The sequence below is a fragment of the Meleagris gallopavo genome, chromosome 6 (genome assembly GCF_905368555.1).
Source record: "Meleagris gallopavo chromosome 6, MGAL_WU_HG_1.1, whole genome shotgun sequence".
Taxonomy (NCBI): domain Eukaryota; kingdom Metazoa; phylum Chordata; class Aves; order Galliformes; family Phasianidae; genus Meleagris; species Meleagris gallopavo.
Window position 1 is genome coordinate 32,400,502 of NC_139409.1, and position 27,030 is coordinate 32,427,531.

General features: G+C 37.8%; 1 protein-coding gene across 1 annotated transcript in view; it reads right to left on the reverse strand.

The window, feature by feature from the left end:
- Nucleotides 1-742: 742 nt before the first annotated feature.
- HIBADH (3-hydroxyisobutyrate dehydrogenase) overlaps nt 743-27,030 on the reverse strand; it is an 81,002-nt gene continuing 54,714 nt past the window's right edge. Inside the window, exons 5-8 of the mRNA XM_085226268.1 lie at nt 13,684-13,817; nt 12,823-12,899; nt 6,182-6,338; nt 743-1,736 (exon numbers count right to left, since the gene is read on the reverse strand). Coding sequence (XP_085082394.1) covers nt 1,578-1,736; nt 6,182-6,338; nt 12,823-12,899; nt 13,684-13,817 — 527 coding nt within the window. The 3' untranslated portion in view covers nt 743-1,577. The remainder of the gene's footprint in view (nt 1,737-6,181; nt 6,339-12,822; nt 12,900-13,683; nt 13,818-27,030) is intronic.

A 27,030-nucleotide genomic window follows, 5' to 3' on the forward strand; every position in this document is an offset into this window, starting at 1 on the left:
CTCTATGTGATCTTGCAGTCAAAGGTTGAGCCACACACCTCTAACAGTGGTTCCACATTTGTGCATTTTCCAGCACTCATGCGGTTGACTTGGCAATTTTAATAGTTTTTATTGCAGATAGTTTTGTGTCTGATTTCAAGGAATGAATGGAATCAATAGCTTTATCAAATGAGAGAACAACAACTATTAAAAAGTAGGATTGCTCCTAGTAGTCTTCAACTCACACAACATTAACAAGCCCCTAAGCTCTGAATAACCTGGGATGTCATAGTCTTTGAAGCAAAGTGAAAGAATACCAGATCAATCTGTAGTTTAATGACTTCACATAATGTTAACAGGTTAAAATGTAATGTTCAAGTTAGTAGAAGTTACCAAATTAAGCTAATTCAAACACAAAATTTTCTTACCTGAACGTGCACATATAAAGGAATCTGTCACAGAACCAAAATTGGAATGTAAATGCATAATTGACCATTGACTGAGCCTAGAACCTGTGAGTCAGTATGGATGTGAGTACTTAAATTTATAAATTTAACTTTACACCTTTATTTTGCCAGAAGCAGTGAACTAGGCAAATATACTACGGTATGCATCACGCAGTCAAGAGTTCTTCAAAAGCCTGTTACTGAAAGATAATTTATAAAAACCCAAGCAAATTAAAAGACCACTTAGTATCTTTTTAGTGAATTGTGTGTGTGCAAGATTGCATCAAAGCTAAAAGCAAATAATCATAGAGCAAGTATTTACCAGCATAGATTTTTATTTCTTCTCAAAATAATGGGGTTTAGGTTTATATTACTGCAGTAGTCGCCTAAAGCAAATGCACACTTGGTTAGAACTTCTGGAAAGTGCTGTTTTTGAGCTCTGAAAACGTGTGACAGAAAACGTGTGACAGAATACAAGAAAATATAAAACTGGGTTAGCAAAATACAGTAAGAGTTTTACAGCAGAGACACACATACCATGTTATTTTAACTAAGTCTATCAGGCAAACATGCTGTAATAGCTCTCCACTTAGTAACATGTGCCCATAAACTTAATCTGCAACCTGAACCCCAGGTAAAATTCACTACATATCAATCCAAGGCTAGTAGGTCCAAGAAAAAAATAATAAAATCCATCTCAAGCTATGTTTCTTCATTGAAAAAGAAATCTTCCCTTTTTCCATACAGTATTCACTTTTAATTTTGATAGATCACTAGATATCATTAAATCACTATATAACTTTACTCTTCAAGATTCACCTAAGTTTGCACTCGTAATGTAAATTATTTTATATGCAATTAAGTGTTTAATAAAAAAAATATTCATTTATTTATTGCATCTAGTGAAAAAACTTTTGATGGTTCTTATAAAATGAAATCACTGTCTGGCTAGTTGCCAAACAACCCCTTCCTCTGGCTCACTTTTTCAAGAATTGATGAAGTCCCGGAGTTTGTTGTGATTTAGACAACCAAAGATTATTAGTCTGTATGAGATCAGTATGCACAGTATTTCATTAAACCCATGTATTTCTCAAATGAGCTGTAAGGATAAAAAAATGTGGTTTATTATTGTGTCCATTGCCAAAGGACAGCTCACAAGCTTTCCTCCTCACGTAAAAACTGGAACACAGCTGAGAAGTCTTTCAGGGCATAGCCTTTTGCACACATCATCCTGTAGATCTGATGTGCCTGGGATCCCAAAGGAACTGGTGTCTTTGTGTTGGTGGCAGAAATCTGGGCCAGGCCAAGATCCTGAGAGGAAGGAGAGAGAGGAAGAAGGCAGAGAGGAAGAAGGGAAGGAAAGGAAAAAAGTCAAGAAAAAGAAGACAAGATTATCAATAGCAATGTACATACAATATGTTAAATAACTTTCATCGTTAAGAGAAGTCTACTGTATAAGATTTCAGTCCTGGAAGAAAGAAGTCTTTGTTTAGTTTTTAATTTTGAAAACAGTAACTCAGTGTTATTCAATAGGAAAAAAACAAAACAAAACCCAACCCAAAAACCCAATTCACACACAGCTCTGCAAGGAAGACAACTTCCTTCAGGACAGAGGGAATTTTCTTGATCATTATGCAACCTGATAGCAAGGCTCAGACTTTTTTTTTCCTCCACTTTACTACACTATCTTCAAAATTAAAATTCTTCTGGATATTCACGTAAATATTTCACATATGTTTCGTATTATTTGAGTGAGACGACATTTTTCTTGCTAAAAACAGGTTAAAAACAAAGCTGGAGGTATTTGAACAGCAACAAAATTAAAGCCTCTCACTGTACTTACATTTACTCTAATGTGACCGTGCAATTAATGAAAGAATGATAGGTGTGAGCCACTTCGTGAATATAAATGTTCTGCAGCCTCACTGAAGGGATGTATTAAGGAATTCCCTAGGGAACTGTCCTGGTTTTGCAACAACTTGATACTTTCTGTAATGAGCGAAGATGAAGGGATATAGAGAATAATTCAATTGCATTTTTAAACACTAAGTTTGGGGCAAAAAATAAGGTTGTCAGGAAGAATAATTTGAAATCCTATCCTCCCAGAGCATTTGGTCAACTATATCTATAATCCAAAATAAACAGGAGAAAAATGAAAGGCAAGTACCAGCATAATGACTAACTAAAGTTAGTTAGAAAAAAAATCAGCTTCATGGTGGACAGAAATGATGAGTCAGGTTGGAGGACGTCTTGAATTTTAAAGCTGAATCAGACATGAAGCTCACTGACGAAAGAACAGCTAACAAGGGCCTGGATATAGAAACAGATCTCTTTCCAAGTATGACAGTAATGCCTGCTCTCAAGGTTGCCTTTATAAGGTACTGCAAGAGAATGGAACTTAATAATGAGGTCCACATTTTAAGAAAGCTGCAGAAATACTTCTCCAGTGTTACTAATGTGTGACTACATTTGCTGTCCATCCAAGACTGCGGTGGCTCATAGAATTTGCACCTTTATTGGGTTTAATTTAAAAATATATCTATATTTATGACAAATAAGAAGAACTGAGAGGCTGTAGTACTGCTGAGAGCACTTTTGGCTTCTCAAGAATGACTTACAAGACAGGTCTTTACTTTCTGTGCGTCCGTATTTGAATTAGCACAAGGAAATTCAAGATCTTACTCTATTCTCTAAATGTCACTTCGATCTGTAAATCGGCCCTATAAAGGTCATTCTGATACAAATCAGAATTATAGTTACTCTTCCTATTACCCTTGAATGACTTCAAGATCTAGGAAAATGGGAAAAACATACGTATCACATGCCACAGGATTCAGATAAGATTCCTCATTTGCATCACTGCAGATCATTCCTTTTTGTCTAGCAATGACTGATGACTTAAGTCTAAGAGCAGTGATTTCAGCCTAATTTACAGTAAGATATTCCATGATATAATCCTAATCTTGTCCAGCCCGTCTTTGAGAAATGTTGCCATATTGTCCACTTCATTCAAAAAATCTTAAATCACTTCATGTAATAGTAGAACAGCAAAATCATCCTGCTCCTAATGAAGGTCCATAGTTTCAGTAGTAGTGGTCTATTTTTCTCTGAAGGGGCTTGCACAAAAACAGTCCCTGAAAATTCTGCGCTAGCACAAGGACAATTTTATAAAGCAGGTCTGTTTGCTTTTACAATGAAACTTGGGCTTCAAGATGGCTGAAATATTAGATAGCATCTCAGCATTTACTTGAACGAGGACTCCTGACTCCAAAGTCAGGAAGGTCCTAGGGGTTTCTGTTTGTTTTTAAAATTTCATTCTATTAATTGGAACTTTGAAGGAATAAAAACACAAACTGTATATAAAGTTTAGCTTTACAATCTTTAGGTAAAAGATTGTAAAAGATTTTGCATCTTTTCTCTCAAAGCTGGAGATTCCTTGAATGAAATAGCACAAAACAGCTCTAAAGGAAATTTGTCATTTGCTGACCTTTCCAAAAAAGTGAAAATCAGAGCATAATTTACGGGTCCTCTCATACTCTACAAAGCTGATAAAATCTTGCAGATGTCTTACTGTACCACTATTTTGTTCACTTTTTCTCAGCTTGAAAAAGGGAAACAGATTCTCTTTCAGGAGACAGTTGCAAACTTATTTTTAAAAAGTAAAAGCAAACAACAACAACAACAAAAAGATCCATAAAAAATGGTCACAGTAGAAATGTGTGGTTCCTTAGACTTATTTTGGAGCTGATGTAAATGAAACTTTGTCATTTGCAATAAAGCACAATCAGTCAAGAATACTATGATATAAATCTTGCTTTTCTCAGGATTCAAGGACAACATTTAATCAGTAACAATGCTGCGAATGCGGTTGGCTTTTGCTTCTTGTTAAGTGGCAAAAGCATGCTTTGTACTTCCCAGACAAGAGTCCCCAACTCAACTTATATACTACATGATTTATCACATACCAGGATGAAAGGGATCATAGAAGTCCTCTGACAACTAAGGAGCAGTGTCTTAAAACTGGTCATACTTCACCATGTAACATCACAAACGTGATCAGCTTTCTCTTGGCTCCTTACTCATTCAACTAATTTTCTATCAGTACTAAAGAGGCATGAAAGGAATTTATTGTCTTTCCCTCTTACTAAGGCAGCCTATAGACTGTCTAGAAGACAAGATGGACAGGTGAGGCATCAGGAAAGGTGAAGAGCAATTAAAAATGTCTGAGAAACAATCCTCTTATGGGTTGATAATACTTTAAACAAAAGCTGACAGTTTCAACAAACAAGCACAAGCCAAACTGCCGTTCCTCCAATGAAGATCTTAGACAAAGGTCCCTCTTAGAAGCAGAACAAAAGGGAGAAAAAATTCAGCATTTACACAGAAAGTTAAAAGGGAGGGGAATATGTCCCATCCTATTTATATTATGAGGTTAATCAAGACAAGAGTAATAGTTAAGAACCAGAAGAACAGAGATTCCAGTGTGAAACAATGCACAACAGGCAGGACGGATTTTGAAAGCTGCATGTGATAGAAACGAGCTTTGAGACACTGCCAGGATCAGGTTGCTTACCTCCAATCAGTAACCCTGGCCAACCTCAAATGCATAATATGAAGCATTTTATAAATCAGGAATTCTAATAATGTTTTCTTGTCTCCTGTGTCCAATGACATGAACATCACATAAAAACTGCTGCTTTCCAGTATTTTAACACATCCCTCAAAGACAAAAGCTGCTGGCTGTTGTTGCATAAACTTAGAATACTGCACACCAGCCATCAAGAGATGAGACCAGAGTTCTCTTCCAGGGCTGATTTTGTAATTCACTTTAGGCAATCATTGTGTAAACGCAGCAGTTCAAAAGTCAGTGCCCTACAGTTCCTCCCTCCAACTGCATCCTCATCAGCATGATGCACAGCCCTGACCTCCTTGCCTACTTTCCTCTGGCCTCCAAGAGCTTTGCTTTCCTGACCACAGAGTGACTCAGGACCGTGCTTTTCCTTGAACAGCCAAGAGTGTGGCAGTAAGTGTACCCTCCTGGGATGGGATAGCTGTAAGTTACAACTTCTTCTTGCTGAGAAGGACCTAAAGCCCAGATCTCTCACTTTGCAGACAAGTAATTTAAATCACTGGGTTATTCTTTCTAAGAAGTATTACATTTGCCGCCACTGACAACAATTCAAGAGAGGTCACAGCACAGCACAGGCACCTGTAGAAAATCAGTCTGCAGAGGCAGTGGTTTGAGGCCTGTCTGCATTATGCATTTCACATGACCTTAGGCAAACACCTTAGGAACTGGCTCAGCAAGGAAGGGAATGCCAGAATGCATTTGTGGTAGCACAGCATAAGGTATCTGGAAGAGATTAGGCCAAAAGTTTTAGATGCTTTTGCCATTATGGGCAACTAATTCGTTCAGCAGGGTTTTCCTGAACTTGAGCTGAGGTTCTTAAGTTCCAGAGCAGTCATGCGAGAGCCATCTAAAAGGCTTGCTGAGCACTTGCCATACACACAAGTCCATCGGGAGCTCTAGGGCAACTGAGAACTGAGAAAGAGCGTATCATCTCATTGAATGGCTCTGCAACAAGACTAGCTAGGAAGAGGCTGGAGATTAAAGGAAAGCCCACTACACTCATTAATTCAGAGTAATAGGTTGAGATGTCCTCTGTCAATGCACGCGTATTTCCTTGTATTCATAAGAATGTTTGCTAGAAGCCCAGAGAGAAGCAACTGTACCTTTACATGTAAGTATTCCGTACCTTAGCCATGAGCGTTGTTCCAAAGCCACCTTGATAATTATTAGCAGATGGTACTCCTTCCATCACTCCAGGAACAGGGTTGTACGTATCGCTTGACCAACAGCGACCCGAGCTCATATTTAGAATCTTGGCCAGCAGCTTTGGGTCAAGCCCTAATCTGTCAAAGGTCAAGGAAGAGAACTGTTAATGTCAAAATGTGCAAGACATGGGTGACTTGTTTTATATTTTAGGACTCTGCCATCATTTCTCTCCCTTTACTATGAGCCATGAAAAATGACACAGTATTGATATTGGGGGTAGCAGAGCTGTATTTTAGATTAAAGACCATCAATCCACCATTTAAGCAGTAGGTTTTCAGGGCTTTTTTCCTTTGCACTAAGCAAAGTGCCTTCAATCTAGCAATTCCGAAAGTGCAAGCAAAATAAAGGCCTTCTCAGAAGTGCAGCTCCCTTCTAATTGTTATAAGGCATTCTGTTCTGCCAGTGACTAGATCACATACCTGTTCTTTGTAACAAAATTGTACTATCTAGAGCTGAACAAAGCAATTAATTGAGAAGCAAGTACCAAACCTGATACATTTCTAAAAATATATATATTACTATTATATACATCTCTATTTCGCTTTGCTGTTACTTGATCTTCATTACGTACTGTAGCTTATGAGGCAAGTCTGCCTCTTACCGTGACATATGCTATCTATTCACAAACATACATCATAGTTCTGGGTCAACTGTTGATAAGGTTACTGATCCTGGTAAAACAAAGCTTGGCCAAGTAGAAAATTTGTTCTAGAATGGTTCCATTTGTTCGAAAATAGAGCTGATGGCATAAACTGCTGCTCACTGTAGACTGAAAGTATATTAATATTTCAGAAAATTAACTGTTTTATGAATTTGTATTAATGCTGACATCAAGTTGCTAATATAAATATAAATATATATATATATAAAAAAATATATAATATATATATATACACACACACACACCTTTTTAGCATCACTGCTGTAACAGCCTTATTTATAACTTGCTGCACCAGCCCTTGGGACTGGGCTTTATCCTCCTCCCCATTTACTGAAGTCCTCTAAAAGCTTTCAATTGCCATTTCTTTAAAAAAAAAAAAACAACACGTATTTTCCAGCACCAATATGTCCTCACAGTATTTTAATTGTACTATTATCCTGTATAGCATATCAAAATCTTCATCGAGAACCTCTCAAAATAAAGGCCTTAATTGTTGTCATCAAAAATACCGAAACCAAATGCAACCGAACCAAACGAAGCAACCAAAAAACGCCAGATGCATTGGGAGCACACAATGCCTGAGCTTTCAAGCACAAAGCAGCTGCTTTTTGGCCAAAAGAAGTCTTTTGGTTGGTTTGTTTCTTTATCTTTCTTACACCCAGATCAGTATTTTTAGCAGTGCAGTGCCTGTGTGCAGCGATCTGTAATTACAGCTACAAGTACACTGCAAGGCAGAAAAGCTATTATTTCCAAATGCATATAACCCTTCCCAAAAATGCTCTCCTCACAGTGTACCAACTGCCTCTCTGTGAAAATACATTTTAAAAGATAACTGTGTGTCAGGCAGATATGTAAAATACCACCTGCATTACATCTGGCGTATTTTTGCTCCAGCAAAGGAAAAAGGCAGACAGCATCAGTTTAAATCCCTGCTCCTTCAAACTCCGCTGCTCTTAAAACATCATGCAGATTCTCTGCAGGAGACCTGAACCTATTTTTTTTTCTCCTTTGCAGCAAGTGTATCATTAATAAGAGCAAGTTAGAAGCGCTTTGCATTTCATCTTTCTGAGGATTCATCCAGTGGTGCATATATAACTGACAGTTAAAATTAGACATATTAAAATCAGTTACTGAAGAAGTCCTCTGTCTTCCACTGTGCCCAAGGCTTGTAATGGTCTGAAACTAGCTAGAATATACAGTAATTGTCATTCAGTGAGAGTCTATCCTAGAAAGTCATGCTTCAGTGGAGAAGACTGAGTTTCCATTTGAAATCAACAAATTAATCCAAGACAGGTATCTGAAAGGGCAAGTTTAATAGGAAGCAGCTACTGGGCTCTCAACCATGATAAAATGTTATTGCTGTTTCCCTGTAAATTGGCTGGGAACATATGATACTCTCTGCATAAGAGCTCCATGGCTGTTCAGGAGATATACTGCTCAAGCTATCAAAATGATGACAGTCTGCCAGTCCCTATAACAACTTGCCATTGGATGTGGCAAGAGCTTGTGCATGTGCGTGTAAATTTACAATTACCAAAATATTCTTCTCCCTTATAAGTAGAAAAGAAGTCTATGTATTAACTGAACTTCTAATAGAGCACAAAAGCAATTCATTGCCTCAAATTACAGGCTGTTCAGTAACATTCCTCATGAAATGAACAGCAGAAACTAAGCAATGAGCACACAAACAACAACAAAAAATGGTACAAGTAGGATCCCTTTGAGCCACTGCTTAATATTTAAGTTTTACTGAGCTTTGGCAAAATAACATACAGCATTTTTCACACATACCTCCAGGAGTTCAGTCTGGAACAGAGAGAGAAACTCACAAGACATTTCACAGAAAAGAAAAAAATACATGCCCTCGTATTATTGTGTATGTCTTATGTTATGGTATAACAACTGTAGTAGCTGAACTGTTGATTCACATCTCAAGGTGCTTGGGAGAAATACCATATAAAGTTGCAAAATATTCAAATGGAACCTTATGACCTTTCTACCAAGCTAAAAATAATCGTGCTATTGGTGTTTTAAACAAGGTAAGTGCTCTGAAGCATCTTTAGTAACCTTCAGAAGACTGAGATGAAGACAGCAGAGACAGAGTTCTCAGAGGAATTCAGTTTAAAGGCCTTCTTTCTAAAATCTGTGATGTGAATGCCCTCAGGGCTACATGCCTCAGGCTGGTGCACAGGCCTCTCTATGCTGCTGACTCCCATTTCTGCTCAACTACAACCCAAGGATGCTCACTAAAACCAGATCTGGAGGCTTGGCAACAGATGGCAAAGTTCTTTCACCATCTTCACACTTTAAAGATCTAAAAAAGCAAGGAAGTGCAAACTTATTATACAGTAAAACTGCTAAGGAAACAGCAGTCTTTTGACACAAATCTGGGTACCAGAGTAGTTCCTTCTAGTGGAGAAGACTTCCTTCCCTGTTAGAAGCCCAACAGTGATTCTGCAGTGCCAAAGACCACTTACTGCTGTCATGGTTCTTCATATCCCAACCCCATTAAACTACCTTGTACTGTCTTGTGTCAGCAGAGAAACCCTTCCCTGAACCTCTGAAGGGACTAAGCACTGCTTCCATCCAACCCAAACACAAACTTGTTATCATCAATAACTCATGTCCAAGCCTTACTTTGCTAGTATTAGACATTGCCATACTGAAACTCAGTAAGCTACTGACATTCAGATGAGAAAAAGAAAAAAAGAATAAGAAAAGCAGTCTTCAGTTCTGGATAGTTTCAACTAATGTTTTTATTTCTTATTTGTGAAGCTTACACATATTCTGTGCATTGATTTGACACAGTAATTCACTATGGCATTTTGAGATATGCACATTACTGAATGTGTTTAAAAACAGTTTGGATGTGGTGCTCAGGGACATGATTTAGCAGTGGTTTGTTAGAGTTAGGGTAGTATGATTAGGTTGTGGTTGGACTTGATGGTCTTGAAAGTCTTTTCCAACCTGAGCAATTCTATGATTCTATGATCCATAAAAACATGTAGTAAAATCTACTTATGTGAAAATTTTCACTATCATGCTAGAAAAACAGTAATACAAATGAAAATGTAAATTCATTTCCAGAATGTCTGCCACAGCTTCAAAATTTTTAAAGGCAACATTCATAAAGCATGAAATTAGTGGGAAAAAAAAAAAAAGGTATTTCAACGGTCAGACTTCAGACGGAATTTTTTTTTAATATTACTTATTGAATCCAAATCCAATAACTTCCAATGAAAGTGGACATCTACATTACTAAAGGAAGATGATATTGAGTAAAGTCTAAAAGCAAGCAAATATAAAAAAAAGCAATTATGTAGCAATATCACCTTTTTTTTCTGGGAGCTTATGGGGATTTTTTGTTCATTAATGCCAATTTTCCTTCCTCCGGACAATATTCTATTTGCTACTTATACTAAGTATGGAAAAATTCTGTAATTTCAAATATAAATAAAACAATAACAGATGTAATTTAAAAATCTGAAATGAATAAAGTGAAAATTGAGGCCACATGGTTAATGAAAACAATAGAGAAGTGGTTTATTAATAGTATAACGCCATACTGTTTTGAAGAAAGAACATATTGATTTCTGGAAGGTACTATAATATGACTTTCTAGTGACATCTAGTTCAGTCAGTAATATTTTGAATAACTGATCATCCAAAGTCCTTAAAACTCAAGACTAGAATACAGCAAATATGCGTGATGCATGACACAGAGATTTTATATTCTATCTAGAAGTTAAAAATAAGTACGAGCTCCACTGTATCCACTCTGAGGGTATTTTACAGGTTTCCAAAGTCCTTTGCTATTATTAGGTTGAGTCAGATTTTATCAGTTCATCTTCCAACTCTCCCCAGGTAGTCAAACCATTTCTCACTAGGTAGTCAACCCATCAACCACTTAAAAAAAAACAAAAAACAAAAAACAACTAACCCATTTAATAAAAATTGAAAACTTTTAACAATTAGAAAACAGTGACTTGCATGTTAGAAATCTGTACGCACCAAGAGTGGAAAGTTCTTATTCTACTTGTATACAAAAGTCATCTCCGGGACTTAATCCACAGCACATTAAAATCAGTGCAAAGATCCTGAATTGCTTTACATTACTGCCTACGACTTAATCTCGTTTAGCCCAAAACTGCATGAGGTTTCTGTGTTTCATATTATTCAGCTTACAATCAGCAGGTTTCTTCTACAGTAACTACAGTTTCCTCTTGACTACTATCATTGTAAGCAAGGAAGGTCAGTAAATCGTCACCTCTATAGAGGATTTTCAGTCACAAATACTGAATACAAATTCAGCCAACATTTTCAGTGGAAGCCAATAAAATGAAAAATGAAAATTCTAAAAATCTTACAGCAGTGGCTGCAGGCATCCATTTGTTCTGTGCACAGATTACATGCTCAGAATACCTGTGTTCCAAACCTCTTGACTTTATTCTTTATTTTTAATTTTAAACATAGTAATTTCTACAAATACAGACAAAAAATTAATGAAAAAATCAGTTGCATATGCCTTATTAAGTGAAACATGACTTAAACCAGAACATGATGAAAGCTTTACACCATACTGAATTACAAGAGTTGTATACAATGCCACTGTTTTTATTATGGCTTAATACAGACGTGCCTCTGTATCTTACAGACTCTCAATTTTAAAATGTAAATGGTACAGGATATTGATAAACCAATTAGCACTGATGCAAAGCAAATTCCTCTTTTATCTCAATTACAACATGACAACTTAATAGGTCAAGATAGTCTAACATCTGAGACAAGGGCAATTCAATAAAACAACTGCATCTTGATATGGTAATTAAGAGGAAATGTGAATCCATTACACTGCCTCGTGTATGTGCACACATGTAGGTGTTCTTTTTTATTTATTTAAGCATTTGATGCCCTCTTGTTGTTTTTATAGTGCAGCAAATCCACATGAGCACACGGTCCAAAGCCCAGTTGATAAGTATCTACACTACCTATAGTTTTAGCAGACCAACTGGAAGGATGCAACCGTGAGATGAAAAATTTGTGAAGAGCCCTTAAAAGATACACAACTGGAAGATAATCTCTTCAAACCTAACTGCATATAAATTTGCAAACGTTTTAGATCTGGCCAAGAGAATTTAGGAAGATTCAAATACTATGATACTGAAGCAGTACTTGCAGTTATGGTATTTAAAAAAATTCAAACAAAACAGGAAAAATAAATTGGTTGCAACTGGAGAGAAAGAATCATTTTGTTTCACTATACGGCTTCTTACAAGTCAAATGCATCACCTGCTAGAAATGAAACTTTTAGCACTGAAAAGAGCAAAGGTGAACATACTCCAGCTCTTTGAGAAAGCATTAGTTTTGGAAATTAGGTCAAACCACAGTGATAGACTCTGACAGAAAGGATGTTTTTTTATGCGCTGATCTTAATCTGATACATGCACTGCATAAGAACTTTTACTTTACAATATATTTTGGAAGATCTTGCAAAGGTAAACAAAGCCAACATGAGCCATATGAGAGAATAATATTCAGAATACATTGCACATTCGCTTAGAATCTGAATACCTATCTCTATATTACCCCCTATGCATGTGATGTAAGACAAACATTATTGTATAGAGCACTATAACAGAATAAACAAAGTCTTATCTTCAGATGCAGAATGTAACAACCTTTACAATCAACACAAGAGAATATTCCTGTATTCCTGTTCTGAAGTGCCCTACCTTAGTTAAGTAACACCTTTAGCATGCTAATGGCTTTTATAAGAGAATTTCTGGCAAAAGATTTTCTATGCCATCCAATTATCACTGTCTCAGCAAAAGTCAACTGTAAAACACAAGACTGTTAACACAGAGAAAACACCTTCAATCCGATACAAAAATCAAACAAACCTGATTCCAAGATTCATAGTCTCAGCAGTTCCAATCATACTGATGGCCAAAAGCATGTTGTTACAAATCTTTGCAGCCTGAAAATAAGTTTATCAGTCAATTAGTTTTTGCATTTTCTAATGAAAATGCATTACATTTATGCATAAGTAATACACTAAATTGGAGATAGTTTTGATTAAATATGCTCAGACAGCTCTTCTGTAAAGGTAGCATCAGTAAGCATAAATGTATAGCAGTACAACACGCCAATGAAAGGTGCCCTATGGTTCCTTTAGAGATTAGGAAATGTTTTTTTCTTAGTACAGTAGTTCAGCTAGTAAACATGGCAAGTGGGTGCTCTTTATCCTTCAGAACATTCAATAAATCTAAATTTAGAAGAAATAAAATAAAAATCGGTATCCTTTAACAAGTATAATTTAACAAGACAATGTGAAAAAGCACCAGGTCAGATGTTCTGGTACTAAGCTAACTTACAAGGAAGTTTTTCATACAGAGGATGGTGACACACTAGAACAGGTTGCCCAAGGATGTTGTGGATGCCCCATCCCTGGAGGCATTCAAGGCCAGGCTGGATGTGGCTCTGGGCAGCCTGGTCTGGTGGTTGGCGACCCTGCACATAGTACGGGGGTTGAAACTAGATGATCATTGTGGTCCTTTTCAACCCAGGCCATTCTATGATTCTATACAAAATACTGGAGAATGGTGCTGAAATACTATTTCATCATGGTTGAAGAATAAGGAAACAAGTGAGAAAACATAATACAAGGCATTTCATTTTGGAATAGAAGAGTAAATATCATTCAAGAAAAATAAAGTAGCCAAAATAAAAGTCTGAGATAACTCTTCATGCCTCAGCATTACCTGTCCAGTTCCAACCTCTCCACAGTAGACTACATTGGAACCCATGCATATTAGCAACTCTTTGGCAGCATCAAATTCCTGTTCCACTCCACCAACCATGAAAGTAAGGTTTCCAGCTCGAGCAGCTCCAACACCTGAATCAAGACAACATTGGATTTAACACCAGTACTTTTATTTAAAAGTCTTAACAACTTCACCTGATCAGTAAGGGTCCAGTGATGTAAAATGTATGCATTTGGTAAGTATATATAGTCTGAGTACTTACGGGATTGTATATCTTAATTCTCAAACACTTGAGAAGATAAAACCATCTTAAAGAAGGCTGTATCTTCAGCAATAATGGCGAACAAATAACTCATAAGAATTACAGAAAGCTGGCAATGTGACTTTTCATAATTTCATACGAAGGAACTACCAACCCTTCCTCTGATTTAGCATCATAAAATTCATTGTAACTGAATCACTACATAAAATGTCTGTGTTGCCAAACTGCTCTTCAAACATGACTATTCACAAACAGTTGCTCAAAGTTAGCTCTTGTTTTATCAGCTTTTCCAAACTCCAGCCTAGGTTTTTAATCAATGCTTGCTGGATAACTGAACAACTAAAAGTCACAGATGTGTGAAACCTACTGCTTGCCTCCTGAAACGCCACAGTTTATCATGTTCCTAATTAGAAGCAAAGTTCTACTATGTTTCAGAAACCTTATATTAGCTTTCTATGCATAAACATAACACATAGACAATCATATTAAGTACTATGTAAAACCAATGTAAAACAATTGACAGGCACACATACATACAAACACACTATTCCTGGTTTTATTCCAAAAAAATCTATCCGATCTTCATCCCAGATCAGTAAGAACATCCCATAGTTCTTGATCATATTCTTCTTAAGCACAGAAAGAGCACTTTTTTTTTTTTTCCCCATGTAATATTTAGCATCTGCATGAAGTGTTTCACTCCTTAAAAGATGCCTAATTCTAATCAAATTAATCTTATAATTTCGATCTCCTCAACACCAACAGATTTAATTGGTAGAGCTTCTAGGAAAATTTACCCTAAACTAATTAACACATCGGCTTCCCCACTATTTTTCACTTCACAAGAAGTATAACCAGTATAAATTTTCTATGTAATGCATCAAGCTTTGGCCTTTTAGGACGTACAGCTACAGGTTATGGCCACTTTGATATAAAATGCTGGTTTTATTTGAAATAATTTGAAATAAAACTAGTTAACAGTGTTCTTGCAAACAGAACATCCAAGTAAAATGGTTTGTTCTCCCTTTATTGGGTGGACCATTCTGCTTCTACATATGTCAGACTGTTCTCTAGCTATAATTTACAATTCTTTTTCACGAACTAGCTACCATCACATCCATAACAATCCTTATACTGAAGTAGTTTCCAGGCTGTAAGTGGAACAGGTGTAGTCACAAATTAAAATCCACTCCTAAAATGGAATTTCACGTATTTTTCTTTGCACTCATTACCTCTTGTCTTGGTACAAGAAAGATCTGCCTCTCTCCTTCTCATCAGACATTTCTATATAGTAACATCCCCTTGAGCTTTCTCCAAGCTTCACCTCACATGAAAGATGCTCCAGTCCCCTCATCATCTTAGTGGCCCTTTGCTGGACTCACTCCATTACTGGGGAGTTCCAAACTGGAACGTCTGGAAAAACACAGACCCAAAGCTTTCAACTGATACATACAAAACATGCTGCTCCTTGAAAAGCACTTTTGTACTGAAATATTGACAATGGTAAAGACTTTACTGCTCTTGTTAAGACACCCTATCTGCAGCCAATCCCTTATCTCACTTGAACAACTCCTCCCCAGCCAACTCATGTGGCAAATCCCGACAACTTGGCAAAGAACAGAGCCTAGATTTAGAACACAAACAGGTCATTGTCATCTTGTTGGCTACCAATTTACTATGTACATGACTGCAAAGATTGCTACATTAATAAACACAATGATTTTCATTCCATTCCTCCAGCTATTTTTATTCAAACCACATAATGGCCTTTACCACTAATCCTGTGATCTGACCTGCAGCAAATTAAGTAGACAATTTAAGTCAAAGCTTACAAACAAAATCCAGTACTATCCATCATAGGTCAATAGCCTTGTATCTAGATTACAGACTGCTAAATAGCTTCAGAGAGTCATTTATTAGAGCAAAATTAATGCTGACAATAGTTTTCAGCTGGTTAATCTTCTGACAGCTGCACTCTCTCACTTGTTCAAACACTTACATTTCAAGTAGAAAAAATAAATTAGCTAACCAGAAAAAAAAACAAAGAGCAATTTGTCGTATAATGCAGAAGGCTTGGAAACTTCTGTTTTTAAAAACAAAAGCCTATGTAGTTCACACTAAATTTTATCATTGAGGGTCCTCCCCAATTACTAGCTGTTTTATCAGAATTAAACAAGCAATGAACATCGGTAATTTCTGCAAGTTTAGGCAGGGAGGAGCAGAAGAACTGTAACTTCAGCTAAAAATAGAAAGTCATTAGACAAGAATACACTGCTTTATTTAAAAAAATCACAGATTCCTCACCAACAACACAGGCCAGTGAAGTATTCTCAGTTTCTAATGCTGATGAAGGCAAGGAAGAAAGCAGTGCAGCTCAATGTAATAAAAAGCAAAGCTAATGACTACTTTTCACGTTTTGACTTCTGTAAGATTTCTTACCACCGCAAACATCGCTTTGCGTACCATGCCAGGTCAAAAGTCCATATTCAGGATCTATTTGTTCTTTCCAAAATACTGAGAGCTTCTTCTTGTCCCTAGGGAGCAGTTTCTGAGAAACTGTATTAGTGAGTAGCATGTGCAAGACCTCCTCCTCTGCAAGGCAGGGCTACTGGAGCCCACGGCTGCAGCCCTGTGCTCAGCCTCTCTGTAAGTGCCCCCCAGCCCACATGCAGAATCCTCTAAGGAGGTCATGCCAGCAGATTGCACAGAGTAGCTCAACTCTGAATCAGTAAATCATAAGACTATCAGAGTGTTTCCCAGAGATATAAATTGACAGGAACAGGTTTGCAGATAAGAGAGCTAGCCAGTGGGAGGGACGCACGCACACACACACACACACACACACACACACACACACAAAGAATCTGGGAAAAAAGCACAGTGAGAAGTTCTAGAGTAGGTCTGCGATACGTATACCCACCTAGGGACAGGCTTTCCACTTGGGTACCAAAAGGTTTTGGACAAAATCTGGAAGATTAATGTCTCGTAATGAGAACAGGTAAATAGAGAACAGCTCCTTAAAACATCCTGTCACATCTGCCTGAGTCATTTGCAGGGCAAGGATTAGTGCAATTCATGTGGTTCTCACTCAACGCCCACAATTTGCCCAGTGAACCTGACATAGAGCAGCTCCTAAGTTCACAGTTTTATATGAAAAAGTGAATGGAAGCTTAGGGGCCCTCATGAGAGCAGCAACTGGCCACAGCTGTCCTGAGACAGTTTGGATTCAGACAATCTCAAGTTTTAGGCTCCCAGCCAGGCAGCCTATAGGTTCTCTAGCCACCAAGCACTTCCATATCCATTCTTCCTTGCTTATTACAGCTCCTGCAATATTTAGTACCTTGGAAACAGTCTTGTAATTTGCAACAGATGCCTCCAGCTCCAAAAACAAAGGCCCTACCCCTACAGCTACATCAGTAAGAGGAGTTTGTCTACAAGCAATTTGCATATTATAAAGAGTAGAAATTGCTAGGAAAAAGAAAGTTAATGAAGATGCTTCTAGTTTCAGTTGTGTTACATTTCCAAAAGAAGGGGAGGGCACAGACAAGTTAAAAAGAAGTGGCACTGCAGGGCTGTGCATTAGAGGAGGATTCCGGCTACACTGCTGAATACACACAGCAACCAACCATTCCCCTATGCCAAGACACTTAGATCACTGTTATGTTGCATCTGCAGATAATAACTTCTGCTGTTGACAAAGTTGAAAAGAAAAATTTAAATCGAACATGAATGAAGCAGCACTTAGCTGCTTTGAACAAGCTAAGGATGAGGGTTATAACATGAAGAAGCTCAGAAGGTAAACATCCATTTCAATGGTGACCTATTCAGCATACAGCCTACTGAGCAAGATGTAATTTCAGCAACTGGCTTATGACCCAAAACAGATGTAAAAATCAACAAGAGAAAGTAAAGTGTTAAAGTTTGAATTCTCTCCCTTATTTTACAGTGTTTTACCTTCAATGAGCAAGGGAACACTGGTTCCTTATCCCAATATTTTTTGCAAAACTGTAACCCAAGTGATTGTAGTTCCCCCAAACAAGCAGTTTCTTGTTGTGATTGCTCTCCTTCAGTTAGGATGAACTTAAGAGCCTGCATCTGTCTATGTGTGTACGTGCTTACAAGTGCAAAGCAGTGCCTTTTAAGTACCCGCCAGCTCAAGAGAAATATTTTGGCTTTTGCCACTCGCAAGAAGTTAAACCAAAATACACAAGGAAAGATTAACCAGAAAGGTTACTATTGTTCTGTTACACGTATAGATCAAAAACCAACTAAGAGGCAACTGCAGGTACAGGCAACCAACATGTATGGGCAACATCAGCTATAAATCCTTACTGGAAATAAAGGATATTTAAAATTATTTAAAAATATAATTTCATATACAATTAGAATTATACAGTATTATACAAATTATACAATACAATTATATAAAAATAATTTAAAATTATACCGTAAATGCAAAATAACCCAGAGGAAACTATCTATTTTATCCAATATAAATAGAAGGTCATTCCCTTCTAGTCGCTTCATAGATGAAGTGTTACGGGCTTAATCTATTTCTAAGAAATGAGTAAACAGAATGACCTCAGATAATTAAAAAAAAGCAAAACAACACAGAACAAAACCCCCCGCCGCTCCATGGGATCGCATTTCTCTCCCTATTACAAAAATCGGCACCAAAGGTAGAGCTATGAAGCTATTCTATCGCTGTAGAACCGAAACACAGTAAATCACTTAATTTGCTCCAAAGAACTTAAATGTTTTAACCAGTCTGCCATCACCAGAGATAAAGAAGAGGGCCGATGGGACCGGGCTGCGATGTGAGCCGTCTTTAAAATGCAATTGTTCTAATCATTTTCTACAGATGCAGCCTCACAAGGGGCTGCTGTCACAGGGACCATTTACGACTTGTTATGGTGTCTCTATTGTTTACCAGAGACATTCGCTAAAAAGGCGACAGCTGGGACAGAAAGCTGCTACTCAACGAACAATATAATCCCGTGAAAGTAATCAACAAATTTAAGGGTGTTAATTAACTTTACACTTTATCATGTTCAATTAGTTGTCCTTTCTCGAAAAGATTGCCGTGCACAATCGGTTTAAAGCGTGCCATGTTTGATTTGTAAGCGATCACGGTCTCTGTTCCTTAGCCCATGTCAGATGTCCTCTGGGGTGCCGGTGACACAGACGGATGGCTCTGCACATGCTGGGGGTGATGCGGTATAGCTGGGACCAGCAGCACGTCAGCCCGGCCTCGCACAACCGGAGCGGCACGCGTGCACAAAGCCCCTCTGCCGCAGCACAGGCAACAACCCAAAGTTTGGTTTTTGCCGAAGCACAAAGGCACAAATAAACGGGCAATTTTTCATCATTATATCCCGGAGCACGGGGCTTGTCTTTTAGGGGCACGCTCGGGATCATTTCCTCCCAGCAAGACCCTGAGTCGTGCCGCATTATGCGCACGTTCCTACATTTTACATAATGCACGGCCGCCTCTCCGCGTGGCAGCTGAGCAAATGGGAAGTTCTTGTGGATATAAAATTCTGCAGTGACTTTTAAATGTCCATTCTGCGTTTATGACGGCAGGGATTCTAGCAGAAAGTTAATTTAATTTATTACTAAAATCTGCCATTTTCCCTTGCACGCACCGGTTTTGCTTGCTAATGGGACAAGGCAAAGCTCATGATGAAGCGATGGCATACTTGGAATTACGCCTTAATGAAAGCCATTGCTACCTCACTCTTCTGATGAATAGAGCCTCGCACCAGCATACCTCATGAACTACTGATGTTTGAACAAAAATGGAAATGGAGGTTCAGGTCAGTGCTTTGAAGATTTATACAACGAGAGCTCAGTGCAACTCCAGGAGAAAAAGCACGCCTGAGGAAGTAGATGCATCCCTTTTACAGCATCACCCAATTATAAAAGCTGCAAAATTATGGCTGTGCAAAGAGAAAAAACGAATTGATTTTTATTCTGCAGCAACAGGCAAATTAAATGCACATTATCATAATTATTAAAGCAGTTACGTTGTACATAAAAACAAACTGAAAAAAGAAATACCAACAAAAAAAACCCAAAACAATAAAAATGAGAAGAAAGCCCCATGGAAAAGTTGTTAACTCTGAAAGCTAATAATGGACTAGGTTAAATATTTAAGAGGAAATTATAGGCTATATCAAGAAATAGCTGAAACCACAAAACAAAGCAGTAGAAAACATTAGTTTTCTGCTCTGAAGAAGATCTGCAGGGAGAAGGGAAGCGGTCGATAGATCCTTAAATTGGACGCAATAGCTGTTCTTCTATCCCAAGTTGGCAGCTGCTACATTTGCAGCCCTGGTTCATTATTTACCCATAATGACCATCAAGCTCCAGTCAAAGTCAGATCACAACAACTGTCAGCAGCTCTTTTAATTAGCCTTGTTTGAATTCAGATAAATATCACAATGGCCCAGCTTCTGCTGAAAAAGCAACAGAAGACTGCAAGGAGTAAGCTGCTTTGAATTCCAAACAAACAGTATCGTGAAGAAGTCTAGGAAACAAAAGTTTATTTTTTTAATTGAGGAAGGAATGATGATGTGCACGCTATTATTTCTCCCTCATGCGATATTCATATCAGAGCCCACCGTTCCTGTTTACGGGCGGATTTGTGCTTCTCAAATGCCAACTCAAAGCATCACTCCTCAACCTATAAGGTAAACTTCAAGAGATGGTCTACAATTACTAATTAAATCTCTAACCTCTGTGAAATTGTACGTTGTGAAAAACTGAATCAGAATTAAGGAATGCACATATTAACAGGATTATCCTCTCTCCTAATTTATCTCCTTCTGTTTGTTTATCCTCAGGGAACATAATCTTCTGTTGCATCAAGCCCCTCTCATTCTCCCTGTGTCAGCAGCAGAATAATAATTCCCTCCTCCTCCTCCACCCCTGCCTCCCACAAGCACAGGCAAGAATGAGGAGTGGATCAGGCTGTGAGCATCAGCACTAATGCTCCATGCAGCTATTTTCATAACAGTAGCATAGAGTGAAAGAAAGATGAGAGAGAGGTGAGCAATATGCTACCTGTTCTAGAGAACCCAGTGTGAGAGAGTAATTGAAAGCATTTTGCCTCCTAGAATAATATGGAGACAGAAGATGTGGCAGAGCACACTTTAATACCCGTTCTTTAGCACTTGTGTTGCTCTTGTGCTTGGCTATATTTTTGCTAGATGCTGCGCAAAGACAAAAGCCAGCACCAACCTCTCCCATTCCCTGTGGCAACCAAAGAGACACTAGTGTACATGCAAGGACCCATAAGGACATTGAGGGAACATGCTGAGGGAATCAGGATACATATATGTGAACAACAGGAACATACATGTGCTACAGTGGTTCAAGAGCACAGAAAAAAATATTTAAACATCATCAGGAAGGCAGTGTGGAGAGAATGATGAAGAAATAATAAAACAGGCAAAACAGTAATGAGAAGCTTTATGCTTTTAGAGGAAGCACTGAGTGGAATTCCGCAGGGATTACTGCATGAACTTGGCCATGGACACTAGCATAAAAATCTTCCATCTGATTTAGATGTATTACAGAAGGATGCCAAAACACAGAAAACAATATGTCCTCTCAATAAATCATGCAAAAACTGAGCCGAAGCTATTGTTAAAGAGGCTTAACATGAAGCAAATGCACCAGAAAAAATTATGAGATGGTATTAAGTAGCAACTGACACCTCCAAATGATTAGCCAAAAAAAATAAGTTGCAACAGACAAATGCACACAGAAGGTGCTTTAACCTTGTCAACAAAGTACAAGCTGAAAGAAAGGCCTGATGAGGCTGTTCTGTTGGCAGCACTGTGTTTAGTTCTAGTTATTGGAATGGCAAAGTGAAATACCAGAGCACCTGGAAAGTTACCAAGGAGAATGGTTCACAGCATTGCAGTAAGAAAGGAAATAAAGCACGATCGATTAAATTAGCAGCTTATTTTTAATAACCCAAATTCTGCATCAAAAACAGTTTTCAGCAGTAGTTCATGCCAGTTATCTCTCATATGCCCTCTCTTTAATCCATACTCCACCATAAAAAGCCCTGGAGAACAGGAAAAGCCCTTGGCTGTCCCTGCTGCAGTACCAGAGTTAGCTGTTCCTCAACATCTATGAGTATGGTCTAAATCTCATTTAGGGCCACAAGCCTATACAGAAATATTAAAACTTACCACCAACTGCAAACATTTACCATCTTGGGCTAACTGCATAGGGGTTAGCACAGTTCAAAGCAGGGATTTCAGTTTTTATCCCAACATCAGCAAGAAGGCTGGCCAGCCAGTGCACAACTGAAGTGGTATGTTCCAGGTATCCCATAAGCCAAGTGTTCCAATCAGACTTTGGGATAGTCCAAATGTAAAAAGCACACGGCACTAACCTATTTCGTTAACCATAGCTGTGTTCTGATTAAGCACAGCATAAATACAAAAGAAACAAAGAAAATAATCCAAGATCTTTGGCCAGCACTACTGTTTGAAATTCTAGGGCTTCAGTGAAGATCTGAAAATGAAACATAAACATGCACACGGTTTCTCAACCATGTGGGCCAGTGCTATCCTCCACACAACTGTTTTCAGCAGAAGGCTCCAGCACAATTCCCATGCTGGCTGGATTACGCATTACATCCTAGAAACAAAAGAACTTCTCAATCACATATTGCAAAAACAAGAATAGTTTATGTTTAGCATTAGAAAGATGGCAGAGCCTCATATTTAACATACACTGATGGCTCCACAACTCCTCTTTCTTCAGAATATTTCACACCGTACAGAAGATCAGCAACTTAAAAAAAAATACTGTTATGCAACAATATGAGAAAAAGCTGAAAGGGATGAGCATTTGCAGTGTCCCCTTCAGAAAGAGTAAAATGCTGGAAGAGCGATTCCATCTGCTCTAGCCAAAATCCACAAGCAATACCCAAACAAACAACCAAATCACCACATAAGCTTAAGATTTGTGTGGAACAGCAAAGGCCACACGCAGAACCAGAATTCCACCATGGCATCACAGCTTTCGATCTCATCAGCCTGAAGTGAGCACCATACAGCTGCTGTGATCTGCGACCAACAAAAAGAGACATTTGGCCACATTTGCTGAGCTCTGTAAATTATAGAAAGCAGTTTGCCATACGCCACCACGTTTGCAGATTTTGCTAGTTGGACGTGGATGTCTCTATCTAGAAAGCATGAAATACTCACGTATAATACCTTAGCTCAAAACAAAATGCAAACATGCTTACACTCCACTGTGGAACAGATACACTGCAGCCAAAACCCCACATTTTAACAGCATAACAAGGACTTTATGAAGGAAGAATAAACCAGGAAATATCATTTTTTATATATCAATACTACTGTATCAATACTACTGTAACATTATATCCTTTTACAAAAACAAAAAAACACTTTTGTCCTTTGCACTTTTCTTTCCTATGTTACTCAGATTGGCCCCCAAAAGCAACAAAACAGAGCAGCATTTTCCTTTTTCTTTTTTCTTCTTTAATGAAGAAGGCATTAAGCACATTGCTAAGAGAAAAAGAAAATTAAATCACACTGAGGCATGCATTTAAACTGCATTGCTCCACAGGTATGAGTTCTAATGCTCTGCTTAATAAAAGGTTCCCTTTTAAGAAAGCCAGCTGCAGAAGCATGAAGTCACACAGATCAATTTCTTTTGATGCATTCGTTAATTCTTTCTTGTCGTATAATAAAAACATTGCAAAAAACAAAAAATCAACAACAAAAAAGTATTAAAATGGGGGTGGAAGAGCACAGCACACCTAGCCCTAAGCATTTCTGGTTTATCTAAGAGCTGAAGATGTAGCAATGCCATAGTCTGACCCCAAGCAGTAGGAGCTCATTTACATTTACAAAATGTATCTAGTTTCGAACAGCATCAGTCTAACGAAATTCTGAACAACACTGGGCTAGACATAGTCAGAAAGAAGGGCTAGATGTTATTTTAGAACTATCAAATATTTTCTGCTAGATACTTGCCCAATCCAGAGTTTTAATTTTACCTACTTCAGGTACAATCTCTGATTGGACAGCCAATAAGGTTTTACCAAATGAAATTGGAAAGAAACACTTGGAAAAATAACAGGACTGAAGACCGCATAGAACATTTTTGAAATAACTTTTGGCTTTTGTCCGTTAAAGTGCTTTGCGTGGTATGAGGACCACAGATTTTTTCCATCAGGTGAGCCACTATCACAGCACATGGCTGCTGATGTGCTGAGCATTTCTGCAACCACCCTGTCACTGAATCTTAATGTAGGATTCAGAAAGAACCCATACCTCACCTTTCAGTTTCTCCTTTAAAATACATGATTATTTTTAAGCAAGCCTAACTTTATAACCATAGAGTAATATACCATTTTCTGCTGCCTTCTTTCAGCATATTCGTGGTTAATTCTAGAACTTTTATTCCATACCAAAAAGAAAATGCAAGATGACATCTGCTACAAGAGCAGATGAAATTGGAATGATCCAGACCTTCCAATTTAAGGCATCTTGTAGTTTTTTATTTTTATTTTTAAGGCTGTTCTCATATCTATTTCCTGTTTAGGAATCCTCTGCACATAATTCTATTATTATTCCTTTGCAAAATAGAAAATATGTATCTTCCGTAGAACTAGATTTAGCATTGCCCTCCAGCCTAAAATGTAATGTACCATTCAATGTTCTCAAATTTATTTAATGACTCTTACCCAATGAATTCAAACTCTGTAATTTAATTATGAGCCATACTTCTTTACATCACACTAATTCTAAGTTTAGTATGGAAATATTTTTAAAAAGAGACACTATTTATATTATTACTTTTATTGTTTCAGGAAGGACAAATATGCAATCGTATGGTTTAAATTTACCAATCTTTACATGCTCCAAATGCTGCATTTTCATGAAACAAAACACATTTTCACACTGAACTGTACAAAATGTCAGCTGAAAGAAATTCACTATAATTATTGTACTTTTTTTTTTCTTCAAGTAATTGCAACTATTCCAGTGCTACAACAGTTGCACAAAACCAAATTAACCTTTTTTCTCTAATGTAAAGGTACCTAAAGTCAACATGCACCCTGGTCTTCTATAAGAAGAAGAAAATAAGACTGCATTTTGCCTATGAACAGAATCAAGAGGGTAACAAAGTTAATTATTCCTCATAATCAGTAATTATGATTAGATAAGAGAGTCTTTGGTAATGAACTGCTCTAATGATGGAGGACCTCCATCCTAAGAAATATAATAGTACATTAACATAACTGTGTATGCAAAGTACATAGAACCACTGCCACAGTTAACTTGTCATTGAATGATTAAATAGGAATTCATAATTAGAAAAATCCACAGCGTAATTTATTGGCCTTCCCGACGGTTCTGGTTCATTAGAAGTTGATTACCAAACAGTGACCTCTAGTGGCCCGCAGGTCGGTCACGCTACCTTGTTTCTCTTAGCAGCTCCTAGCCGCTACTTCGCCCGCTAACCTCACCAGAAAGAGGCAGTTCGAGGAATTTAAAATGTTTCCCTCGGTAATCCATTTCTTACTTTTCCTAACGCCTACAGCGTGTTAATGGTTTCAAAAAAGGTTTCCCTTTCTGAGAGCAGTTATAAATGTATACGTTGACACAAGGTAGACAGATACAAAGGTACGTATGCTGGAAAACAAAACAGGCAAAAACCAGCTTCTCAATTTTAACGTTAATAGCAAGGCTAACATAGCTCTCGTGCTAATTAATACCGGTACACTGATTAAACTTCACGTTTTCTGGAGCTATTTGAAAACGTCCACACTTGCAGTGTTTGTTAGAGACCGTGATTAGCTCGGGGTACAGTACCTTGAGGCCAAGGGCCTCTGAGCAGTGCCTCTAAACGCTCACTCCTGCACTAAAGCAAACAATACTGGCGCAGACAGGCAGGGCAGAGGCAGAAAGCTCACGAGAAAATAAGCCCCGTGTTTCATAGTAAGTGCTGAACAGATGCCTTGCAACGCTTTCAACTCCCATTTCATTTACAAGAACACAACTTAAGTAAGATCCGCAGCTAATTGCAAAATCTTTGCAAGCATTAGAGGGTGGAATTTCCCCCTCACTCAACATCACAAACCCACTGGTAAGCTATTTGGGAAGTTTTTAAGTTTTCCATTAGGATATCCACACCTTTTTTTTTTATTTTTTTTGTAATAGGACAGCAGCTAATTTGCTTTTTCTTTTCTTTTTTTTTTTTTTTTATTTTTTAATCCAAATATTTTTTAACAGGAAAGAAGCACATCTGAAACTAATACAGAAGTCACTCAAACACAGTGTTAAACAAAAATCCACGTTCAGGCAAATCCAGGCAATTCCATTTCAACTGTTTTCATTTTGTATCTTGTTAGTGTTGGAAAACATTTTAGAAGCGACACACATGTAGTTTTCTTTGTCTTTTATCTAACACAGAATTGGATACAGAAATAATACTCTCCCATCAGGGAGAAGCTAGAAAATAAACTGCAGAGTTCTGTTTCACATGCAAACAGATTTCCCAGAACAACTCCTGTCCATCTCTCAAATGAGGTGGAGCTGATGGTGCCAGTGCGCTGGAAACCAGTTGCAATAAACAGAGGAATGGATAGAAATCTGCACCCCTGATTTTCCCATGCAAGAGTGAGAGAGTGCATGTGCGTGTGCATATGTGTCCACACGCTGGATTCTGGCTGTTTGTGGCGATGATTTAATATAGCGAGTGGATAATGAGCTGTGCTCCCCGCAGCAAGTGAATCACCATTTAATGCTATTATCAACAGTTCATGACCCACCGGCATGAAGTGTCAGCCTGATTAATCTGAACACCACTGACCCCGGCAAGGGAAAGCTACCTTATTGTCAGAATTTAATATATAATAAAATCACAGGCAGAATATAAATACCCAATAAAGCAAAGCTGGTAACAGAAAATACACTTTGTTCTGCTCTTCCTTCTGCACTTGTTAAGGTCCAGTTTATTTATTTATTTTTAAATAAATATTTTTTGTCTAGTCAAGCAGGAAGCAATCCATTAGGACCTAT